The 12019-nt window shown below is 37.6% G+C and overlaps 1 protein-coding gene across 7 annotated transcripts in view; it reads right to left on the bottom strand.

Annotated features, from left to right (window-relative positions):
• POLQ (DNA polymerase theta) overlaps positions 1–12019 on the bottom strand; it is a 105452-nt gene that overhangs the window by 69963 nt on the left and 23470 nt on the right. For all 7 annotated transcript variants that reach the window (XR_015164871.1, XR_015164872.1, XR_015164873.1 and 4 more), the window contains 3 exons: positions 5351–5493; positions 4069–4273; positions 3639–3781 (listed from right to left, as the gene is read on the bottom strand). Coding sequence is in view for 4 of the 7 variants with exons in the window: in XM_086403990.1 (XP_086260116.1) it covers positions 3639–3781; positions 4069–4273; positions 5351–5493 (491 nt within the window). In the remaining 3 variants the exon portion in view is untranslated. The remainder of the gene's footprint in view (positions 1–3638; positions 3782–4068; positions 4274–5350; positions 5494–12019) is intronic.

Raw genomic sequence — 12019 nt, 5'->3', positions numbered from 1 at the left:
AAAGAAATGCAGTATCTATAAAGCACAATAAAACAAAGCAACACACAATAAAATAAGGAAGTATGCCTGTAACTGAAAGATTGTACCTTTTGACAAACATCTCCCCATATCACCCAGACCCCAGCCCCTGGCAAGTACCATTCCACTTTGTTTCTGAGTTCAACTTTTTCATATTCCACATGGGTGAAACCATACAAAGTTTATGTTTCTCTGTCTGGTTTATTACATTTAGCACAATGCCCACCAGGTTAATCCATGTTGTCACAAATGGAAAGGTTTCTTTTTTTTTTTTTAATAGATAAATGATGTTCCATTGTATACACAGCTTTAGCTTTCTATTTTAAGCTGATAACTTTGATTCTACACAAAAACTGTATTTTTACTTCTCCATCCCCTCTCATTTAATGCAGTTAATATTACAATTTACATTTTATGTATTCATTAGCAAATTATAATTATTTTCAATGTTTATTTTTAACTTTTGTATATGTGATTTGCATATCACCATTACATTCTGAATTCTGAATCTGATTATAAATTTACCTTTCTTTACCAGTGAGTTTTATACATTCATGTTTTATGTTGTTAAACAGCATCCTTTCATTTCAGCTTGAAGAACTTCCTTTAGCATTTCTTATAAATGCATGCCCAGGATGATGAATTCCTTCAGCTTTTGTCTGAGAAAATCTTTATCTTACCTTCATTTCAGAAAGACAGCATGCTAGGTATAGTATTCTTAGTTGGTAGCTTTCTTCTTTCATGATTTTGATACATCATACCAATCTCTGTGCAAAGTTTCTGCTGAGAAATCTGACAGCCTTATGAGGTTTGCTTGTACTTGACAACAGTCTTTTTTCCTATTGCTTTCAAAATTCTCATCTTTGATTTTCGACAGTTTGATGTATCGAGATGAAGTCCTTTTGGGATTGTACCTGTTTGAGGTCCTCTTAGCTTCATGTCCATATCTATCCCCATATTTGGGATATTTTTAGCCAGTATTTCTTTAAATAGACTTTCTGTCATTTTCTCTCCCTCCTCCATCTTGGACTTCAATAATATATATGATGGTGTCCCATAAGTTTTGTGGGGTTTTTTCACTCTATACTTTCTAGCCAACCCTCCCCCAACACCCCTTCCTCTGGATGTATAATTTCAAATGACCTATCTGAATTCACTGATTCTTTCTTCTGCTTTATCAAGTCTGCTTTTGAAGCTCTCTATTGAATTTTATAGATCACTCATTGTATTCTTCAGCTCTGGGATTTGTGGGTTTGGGGGGCTTAGTAGGGTGGGGGCTTTTGTAAAACAGTTTCTATTTCTTTGTTGAACTTCTCATTCTGTTCATGTATTGACTTCTTAATTTTGTTCAGTTGCCTATTTGTGTTTTCTTTAATGAAGTTAACTGAATTTCATTAAAAGGATTATTCTGAATTCTTGGTCAGTCAGTTCATAGATCTCTTTTAGGTTTGGTTACTGAAGTTTTTATTAATTTATCAATTTATTTGATGATGGTGGTGGTGTCATGTTTCCCTTATTCTTCATTATTTTTGCATGTTGGTGTTGGTGTCTGTGCATTTGAGGAAGTGGTCACTTCTTCCAATCTTCATGTTTGCTTTGCCAGAGAAAAGATTTTCACTAGTCAGGCTAGTCTGGGGAAAGAGCCAGCTGGTAGAATTCATAAAGGACCAGGCAGGACCTCTGGTTGGAGGGGCCATTGGTTCAGCTCTGCAGTCAAACAGGACTACTGCCTGAGCTGCCTAGTCAGGTGAAACTGCTAGCCTGGTTACATGGATAGGCATGACCCATGGCTGTGCTCACATAGTCAAGCAGGTTGGCTGAGCTCTGAGGTTGGGTAGGGCTGCTCCTTGGGTTCTCTGGTCAAGCAGGAACAAACTGTACTCCCTGGTTAGTTGGTGCCATTAGCTGGATTCCGTGTTCAGGTACAGGCAGAGACTGTGCTCCACAGGTGGGTGGGTCCAAAGGATGAACTCTGTATTCATGCAGGATTCCAAGCTATATTCCAGAGTCAGGCTCCCTGGTCAGGCAAGGCTGCAGGCAAGCTCTGCAGCTGGCAGGGCTGCTGGCTTGGCTCCCTCTCTTTTCTTTTTTTAATTAGAAGTTTTTATTATAACTTTTTATTAAAAGCTCATAAATCACATTCTTAATCTGACTCTGTTACTACATTTTTCCCTCTATGAATTCCCCCCAGATATTTTTTATTCTTATAAAAAAAGAATAAAATTTTTTTATTCTTATAAAAAAAGAATAAAAAATTTTTTATTCTTATAAAAAATAAAAATTTATAAGTATATACATTGAGAATTATGCACAGGTTAGGACTGCCAGCTGGGCAGAACTGCTCACCCTGCTTCCCAATCAAATGGGGACATCATTCTGATGCCACAGAGAATGGAATCATTTGATGGTCTTTCTGATTAAGAAAGAGATGCAGTATCACTGCCATGATCCAAATACTGGTCACTGTGAGCTCCATCTGTTTCTTTGTTCCTAGCTGACCGTTGGTGGTCTATCTAACCTTGCCAATTCCCCTAGGCTTCTCTGTGAGGCGAGACAGAAGTGACCTTCCCAAGGAATGTTCCAGAATGCTGAGAAAACTGGATGCCAACCTTGACTCTCTTTTAACCACTAGAGAAACCATGTATTCTCCAGTAAGGCACTGTGCTTGCTTGGAGGGGCAACACAGTCAAAGTGAAAACCACTGCTCTTAGATTCTAATGTGGCTGCTCTCAGTTTTTGCACTCTAAAAGAGTGTTTTAACCTCACCACCAGGTTCTAGGATTTTTAGAAAGTGTTCTTGACTGTGAATAGTTGCTAATTCATATCTTTGATGAGGACTAGAGTCAGAGATCCCTTTTACAACCATCTTGCCTACATCACTCCCAACATCTACTCTTAATTGCAAAATTAAGTATTTCCAGTCAGGTTCTTGCCAGAGAATATGACCTCAAACTGTATTTTATCCAATTATTATAAAAAATCTTTGTTTTAAAAAATAATATTTATAAAAGATTATCTAATTTAAACAAGCTTTTAAAATTCCTCATAGCATTTACTATAAATACTTTATCAAAAATGTAAGTCCCATAGTGTGATTTTTAGGACTACATTTCTCTTAGGCAATAAAATGCAATACTTCTATTTTTTTGTTTTGTTTTGTTTTTTATCTTATTAAGACTAACCAGCTTTACTCTTTGCTACAGTTGCTAGACAGCCCAGAATCAATGTTGGGCACAACTGTACATGACTTACTGGTGTTCTTGTTTATGTACCAATCCTTGCTTGAGTTTTACATTATGATCTTATCCTTAATTTCCAGATATCTCATTGCCCCTTGCTGTGTTCTTACAAACTGTATAATGCATGTTTTTAATAAATCATCTCAAATCCTTATGAAAGAAAGCTAGAAAAAACAGACAAGTAGGCAAGCAGATTTAAAAGGTCACTAGAACATTTAGCTGATTACTTTTCATCTTACTTCATCTCTATTCCCACCAGTACTATCCTAGTCAAGGAAAGCAGACAATATATTCCCTTAGGGTATTTTTGTTGTTCAGGATTCTTTATAGGTATTTCCTCCTCATTTTCACAAAGATAATAATGAAGAAAACAGAACTTACCAAATAAACAATATGCAGATCATTCTCTAAAACAAAGCCCTTCATTGCTCTTTGTAGGTCAGCAAAAATATCTAAAGTATCAATTGGAGACAGTGAAGAAGAAAGAGTTGCCGAACCAAGGTGTGTTGGATGATATACATTTCCTGGTTTGGGAGTGGGGGTGGGGAAAAAAAGGATCAAATGTTAAAAATAAAATATTGTCTTTAGGCATTCTGTAACTAATCTTTCAGGCTCTGATCAATTTTACAAACAGAATCCAATGCATGGATATATATCAGCAGGCTCTATACTACTTGTCTGATGTTGCTGAACACAGCACTGATTCACTTAAAATGAGTTGATAAGTCAATTTTCTTCTACTAAAACACTCTTAGATACTCTAAATCACTAAAGATAAAAAAGGAAGTTGCAATTCAGAAGTCATATTTACCTTCTGTTCCATCACTAGCTTCAGTAATCTGGATGAATTCATTTTCTAGTAGCCACATTACACAGGCCTCAATTGCTCCAAGTTGAACAGAATCTTTATTTTTCTGAATTCCCTGCTTCCCTTCTTTCATACTTGCAGCCAAAAATGTGCAAGAAGCATAAGTCTGTATATCTTGTGACGTACTTGCCACTCCACCAACTATTATCTGAGAAAAGAAGTTTGAAATCTTCTACAACTTTTTAATAAGACACAGGACCTCATTAAATAAATTACTTTTTCTCATAAAATGTTATCAGCATCTTAATGCAGAGACTCTTTATTAACTCTTCCATCATAGTTTATTACAAAAATAGATAACACCTATTGACAACATGGAAAGTTTTCCTTAAAATTAGATCCAGGGACTTCCTTGGTGGTCCAGTGGTTAAGAATCCACCTTGTAATGCAAGGAACATGGGTTCAATCCATGGTCAGGGAACTAGATTCCACATGCTGTGAAGCAACTAAGCCTACAACTAGAGAGTCAGTGTGCCTCAACAGAAGATCCCATGTGCTGCTACTAAGACCCAAAGCAAATATATCAAATATATATATATATTTTTTTTTTAAGTAGATCCAACATGTTTGCACAAACGAAATTAGATGAAACATTATCTAAAATGCAGGAACTAACAATACAATTAAATCATATACATATATACATATACATATATACATACATATATATATATATATACACATATATATATAAATAAATAGGTGGCGCTAGTGGTGAAGAATCTGCTTGTCAATGCAGGAGACGCAAGAGTCACAGGTTTGATCCCTAGGTTGGGAAGATCCCCTGGAGAAGGAAATGGCAACCCACTCCAGTATTCTTGCCTGGAAAATTTCATGGAGAGGAGCCTGGCAGGCTCCAGTCCATGGGGTCACAAAGAGTCAGACACACTGAGCAACTAAGCACACACATGATCTGTATGGAGGAACTAAGGTCCACTGTTGTCATCTTTTTTAAAAAATTCAGAACATAATAAAGAACACCTAAAAAATAAACAGAACCATCTGGCATTTGGGTTTCAAACTGCTATTTTGAAGTAGATTTATATGGTACAAGCTGTATTAATCTCCAGGAAATAACTATATAAAATAAAAGAGATTCAGACTTGGAAAGTTTATAAATAATCTCATAAAGAAACAGGAAGCTAAGATTTTTAACACACTAAAGCTCTACCATTGTACTATATGAACAAAAAAGTGAATGGTAATTTAGTGAACTCCCTCTTACCTCCAAAATAGCTCTTATCATGCTTGAGGTTACTTCTTCTCCTTCGTGTCTTTGCAAACAGCTATGAACAGGTTTCAGAGATCCCTGAAGTAGAGTTATGCCTTTTGATTTCTCAGAGTTTTTACAAACTAAGATACTCTCACCTGTAATGGAAAAAAAAAAATTTGCAAAATCCCAACACATGTCCATATCAGCTAAAGAGATTTTAAATTGTCTTACTTGTTTTGTTTTGTTTTGTTTTTTTTTTGAAGAATGAATGTGTTAAAGCAGTGAAGCCGTGATATCCACAGCTAGCAAATAGGAAGTGTTGAGTAGATGTTAGCTCTCATTATTCTACCCAACCTCTTCTTTTTATCGAGTATACCCTTTAAAGAACTCCAGGTATCCCTTTTATACCATTGCTGATTTTCTTTCCTACTTCTAAGACAGAAAAGAGGTTCACCTACCACTTTCAAGAATTTTGAGGATGCACAAGTAACTAGAACAAAGGTTTTGAATGATTTATTTAGGGGGCTAAGTGATAGTTACAGAAATTAGGAATGTTGTGTGGCCAGAGACCTCAGCATGTCAAACAGGCTCTGATTTGAATTTTAAGTTTCTTTTATGTAGCTTTGTGGCCTAAACTAGTCATCTATCTAAATGAGCTTCAGTTTTCTTACCAAAAAGCAATGCTCTTACCGTAGTAGATACATAAATTAACTAACACCTAGTAGATATCAATACATGTTTATTGATTCAAAAATCATTGTTTAGCTTTTATTTTGCACCAGACACTGATAGGTTCCATGAGTACAACCTTGAACAAGCTTCTCATGGTTGTTCCACTGAGGGAATTTTTCTCCTCAATCCCTCTCAGTATTAGTTTTCTATTGGTGCTGCAACAAATTGTCACAAACATGGTGGCTTCAAACAACACAGATTTTTTAATAGTATAGTTCTGGATATCAGAAGCCCAGCATGGGGTCTCACTGAGCTAGAATTAAGAGTTAACCAGGCTCCATTTCTTCTGGAGGTTCTTGTTTAAAAGGAGACAACAGATGACAGTGGCTGTTATAGAATTACCACAAATATTTTATTTTCTGAATTTTGGATTGAAGGGGATCACAATATGCTATACCAAAATATTCCACTTTAGCATAAGGATTATTTTGACCTGAAGGCAACTGAGAAGCAGCAAACATAGAGCTCTCTGCCCTCTCCCTATTTCTTAGAAGCAGGACATAAACATTTCTGTGAATGTGTTCCCCTTCCTGCCTCTCATACTAGGAGAAAAATTCTTATCACTGGAGACAAAAATTCAGCACTGACATAGGTGTGCACAGACCTTCCTATATAAAGCTTAACTTGCATTAATTTCCAGCACATACCTACCCTTCCACAATGTACCACCCCCTAGAAGCCCAAATCCCTTTTCTTTTTTAATTTATTTTTAACTGGAGGATAATTGCTTTACAGTGCTGTGTTGGTTTCTGCCATACATCAACATGAATCAGCCATAGATACATATGTCTCCTCCTCTTCCACCTTCAACACCACTTCATCCCTCTAGATTGTCACAGAGCACCAGGTTTGAGCTCCTTGTGTCATATAGCAAATTCCCGCAGGCTGTCTATTTTACATATGGTGATGTATATGTCTCATCGCTACTCTCTCAATTCATTCCACCCTCTCCTTCCCCTACTGTGTCCACAAGTCTGTTCTCTACGTCTGTATTTCTATTGCTGCCCTGCAAATAGGTTCATCAATTTAGACCAAAATCTAGACCACTTTTCTAGATTCCATATATATATATTAATACACAACATTTTTTCTGTGACTTAACTTCAATCAGTATTGAAGGTTCAATCTGTATTGAAGGCTCTAGGTTCATTCACCTCATTAGAACTGACTCAAATGCATCCTTTTACGGCTGACTAATATTTCATTGTATACAAGTACCACAACTTCTTTATCCATTCATCTCTTGATAGACATCCAGGTTGCTTACATGTCCTAGCTATTATAAATAGTGCTGCAATGAACACTGGGGTACACATGTCTTTTTCAATTATGAAAAACCCCCTTTCCTTTGTCTTGTCACTTCTCTACAATTTAATACTCTCTGTTAAAAGGATACATAAACCCCCAGCATCTATCTGCTTCTTTGGATTTTTATTTCAATTAAGGACAACATGTACGTAAAAAATTAAACAGCGACTCAAATATGTATGGCTTTTTTTCCTGTTACTCTGTAATTTGTCAGTTTAATTTGCAAGCACAAGGCATAGAACCTAAGAGGGTAAAAGTTTTTTTTTTCCTTCCATACAGTACTATTATCATTGAATAATTAAGTATGTAATAGTAATAGATATTCTGAAAACTATAAAGGAAAATGTATATACAAATTATTACTAGTTATGAAACTGCATACCATCTCCTGTGTCCCTGTCCTTTGAAGTAAAAAGCTTTTGCTTTAGTCTTCCCAGGTGCTGCTAGTGGTAAAGAATCCGCCTGCTAATGCAGGAGACACAAGAGACACAGGTTCAATCCCTGGGTCAGAAGATCCCCTGGAGGAGGGAATGGCACCCCACTACAGTATTCCTGCCTGGAAAATTCCATGGACAGAGGAGCCTGGCAGGCTAGAGTCCATGGGGCCACAAAGAGATGGACACAACTGAGTACATAGGTCTTCAGTCTCTCAGGCCCCCCTTGCGTCTCAAAAGGCTGGCTGAAGAGTTAATGATTAGTAAACGTGAAGACATAGAAACAAAGAATAACTGTTGGCCTAGGAAACTGCTAACAATTTAGAGTATAAACAAGCTACAAAGCAGAGTCACTGAACTCTCAGTTCCTTGAAAGGTATAGATAAAAGGTCTGACACATATTCCTAAGCTGTTTTATAAGAAGCAGACTCCCAGATAAAATCTGCTGACTACAAGTACATAGACCCCAACCAGTTGAACCCAGAAAATTGGTGATGCTTGAAACTTCACCTTGATGCTAACCAATCTGAGAACTGTGCACAAGCTGCTCATTTACCCTGAGGCCCCTTTCCTGACACTGACTTTAAAACGCTTGCACCAAGATATTAAGATTGTTTTTAAGGACACTAGTTCACATTCTTCTCCTTCACAGTTAGCTGGTTTCAAATAAGGCCACTTTCCTTGACTCACGCCTTGTCACTTGACTTATTGGCCTATTGTGCAGTGAGTAGCCAAACCTGAGCTCCATTAACGTTATACATGATGATAATACAAAGTCAAAAATACTACTGGATACCTAAAAATCACAATATAAAACTCACTAATTCAAATGCTTTAGGCTACTGAGACAGCCAAATGAACAAAAATATGTCAAAGCACTTATTAATTAAAAACATATTCAAATATACAATTTGTAAAAACATAAACACTTACTATAACAATTAAGACGAGAGAAAACCCTTTTTTTCCCAAATGAATTCAATAGTAGGGGAAAGGAAGCAGTAAATAAGATATTCAAGAGGTAAAATGAAGGCCACTTGCATTACAGAACAATAAAAATAAAAGTAGATTGTGGTGGACTACTCTAACCACCTAGGCAGAGAGAAAATATAGATGATGCTTTCCCAACACTGACTGCCAAATGGAGAATCAAGACAGGAAAAATATAAGAACTGTAAACTTGATAACTATTGGTTATTTATCCCAAATATAATTACAAAAAACATTAGGTACCATCAAAACAAAGAGAAGTGAATATACCACCTGACACTTACAATAATTATAAAATAGCCTAACTTAAAACAAAAACTATCTAGAAAATGGATCAACTAGCATTAGCAATAGGTTAAAAACCACTTTGACCTGTGTACAGCTCTTCTAGGCTTTGATTCAACAAAATAGATAACCACTTTTCAGGATAATCAAGATTTATGAAAATGCAAAAATAATGCCAATATATATTTCTAGGTCCTGTTTGCACTTGCCTAGGGAAGCTGTGGAGAAGGCAATGGCACCCCACTTCAGTACTCTTGCCTGGAAAATCCCATGGACGGAGGAGCCTGGTAGGCTGCAGTTCATGGGGTCGCTAAGAGTCGGACACGACTGAGCGCCTTCACTTTCACTTTTCACTTTCATGCATTGGAGAAGGAAATGGCAACCCACTCCAGTGTTCTTGCCTGGAGAATCCCAGGGACGGCGGAGCCTGGTGGGCTGTCATCTCTGGGGTCGCACAGAGTCAGACATGACTGAAGCGACTTAGCAGCAGCAGGGAAGCTGTATCCACTTCATAATAGAGAAGTCAATTTGAATCAAATCATGCACAGACTTGATATAGATAGATCCACAAACCATTTAACTTGTAAATCACTGTTTCGGCACAAAGCACCATCATCCTACATTGGAAGGTTCCAAGAAATCCACAGAAAGATTAAACAGTCATCTAAATAAAACACCAGGGAAATTATCATTTATAGAATGCACAGAAGTTAGCAAGATGCTACATAGTCCAAAGAGCATGACCAGGTATTTAAATCTTCATGGTTGACATGAAACCATTTATTTGCACACTTAAGAAATTCTGAGCAAGCCATATGTCATCCTGAAATGAAGCACTGTCATTGTTCTTGTTTAGGTGCTAAGTTGTGTCCAGATCTTTTGCGACACCATGGACAGTAGCCCACCAGGCTCCTCTATCTACGGGATTTCCCAGACAAGAATATTGGATTGGGTTTCCATCTCCGTCTCCAGGGGATCTTGCCATTTCCTTCTCCATGGGATCTTCCCAACCCAGGGATCAAACCTTAGTCTCCTGCATTGGCAGGTGGATTCTTTACCATTGGAAGCCCTGAAGTGGAGCACTACGCAAAGTCAAAATATCAGAAGTTTCCAAGACCTCAAAAACAAAGTTGTTATGGTCTTTGTTTGAATGTTATCTGATTTACTGCTTGATATTAATCCAGGCTGCCAACATTCCAATATTCTTCTTCATGAGAAAGATAAGCACAAGCAAAGAATGTAGCAAGGTAAATAAAACCTCTTTATCTTCTACATTATCTTAAAGACCCTCTGGGCTTGAGAGAAGAGTATCTGTATAAAAAAACTGACACAACACTCTCCAGAGTTGAGTCTAACTGAGAAATCAAGGGTAGAAAGAGGCAGTTAAAAATAAGATTGGAATGTTTTAGTCTCTTCCTCCCATCCTTTTTAAACACATAAATGTAATCTGCATCAGTTCAGTTCAGTTCAGTTGCTCAGTTGTGTCTGACTCTCTGCGACCCCATGGACTGAAGAACGCCAAACTTCCCTGTCTATCACCAACTACTGGAGCTTACTCAAACTCATGTCCATAGAGTCGGTGATGCCATCCAACCATCTCATCTTCTGCAGTCCCCTTCTCTTCCCACCTTCAATCTTTCCCAGCATCAGGGTGTTTTCAAATGAGTCAGTTCTTTGCATCAGGTGGCCAAAGTATTGGAGTTTCAGTTTCATCATCAATGCTTCCAGGACTAATTTCCTTTAGGATGGACTGGCTGGATTGGCTTGCTGTTCAAAGAACTCTCAAGAGTCTTCTCCAACACCACAGTTCAAAAGTATCAATTCTTCAGGGCTCAGCTTTTGTTATAGTCCAACTCTCACATCCATACATGACCACTGGAAAAACCATAGCCTTGACTAGATGGACCTCTGCTTTTCAATATGCTGTCTAGGTTGGTCATAGCTTTTCTTCCAAGGAGCAAGTGTCTTTTAATTTCATGGCTGCAATCACAATCTGCAGTGATTTTGGAGCCCAAAAAAATAAAGTCTGACACTGTTTCCACTGTTTTCCCATCTATTTGCCATGAAGTGATGGGACCAGATGCCATGATATTAGTTTCCTGAATGCTGAGTTTTAAGCAAACTTTTTCACTCTCCTCTTTCACTTTAATCAAGAGGCTCTTTAGTTCTTCTTCACTTTCTGCCATTAGGGTGGTGTCATATGCATATTTGAGGTTATTGATATTTATCCTGGCAATCTTGATTCCAGCTTGTGCTTCATCCAGCCCAGTGGTTCTCATGATGTACTCTGTAAATAAGTGAAATAAGCAGGGTGACAATATACAGCCTTGATGTATTCCTTTCCCAATTTGGATCCAGTCTGTTGTTCCATGTCCAGTTCTAACTGTTGCTTCTTGACCTGCATACAGATATTTCAGGAGGCAGGTTAGGTGGTCTGGTATTCCCACCTCTTTAAGAACTTTACACAGTTTATTGTGATCCACACAGTCAAAGGCTTTGGCATATAAAGCAGATGTTTTTCTGGAACTCTCTTGCTTTTTCAATGATCCAGCGGATGTTGGCAATTTGATCTCTGGTTCCTCTGCCTTTTCTAAAACCAGCTTGAACATCTGGAAGTTCACGGTTCACATACTGTTGAAGCCTGGCTTGAAGAATTTTAAGCATTAATTTGCTAGTGTGTGAGATGAGTGCAATTGTGCTGTAGTTTGAACATTCTTTGGCATTGCCTTTCTTTGGGATTAGAATGAAAACGGACTTTTTCCAGTCCTATGGCCACTGCTGAGTTTTCCAAATTTGCTGGCATACTGAGTGCAGCACTTTCACAGCATCATCTTTTAGAATTTGAAACAGCTCAACAAGAATTCCATCACCTCCACTAGCTTTGTTCGTAGTGATGCTCCTAAAGCCCAACTTTTCTTTGCATTCTAGGATG

The sequence above is a fragment of the Bos grunniens genome, chromosome 1 (assembly GCF_055505025.1).
Source record: "Bos grunniens cultivar Pamir isolate PY7600 chromosome 1, Bosgru_T2T1.0, whole genome shotgun sequence".
In the NCBI taxonomy this organism is placed as follows: Eukaryota; Metazoa; Chordata; class Mammalia; order Artiodactyla; family Bovidae; genus Bos; species Bos grunniens.
This window is presented reverse-complemented; position numbering and strand designations above follow the sequence as displayed.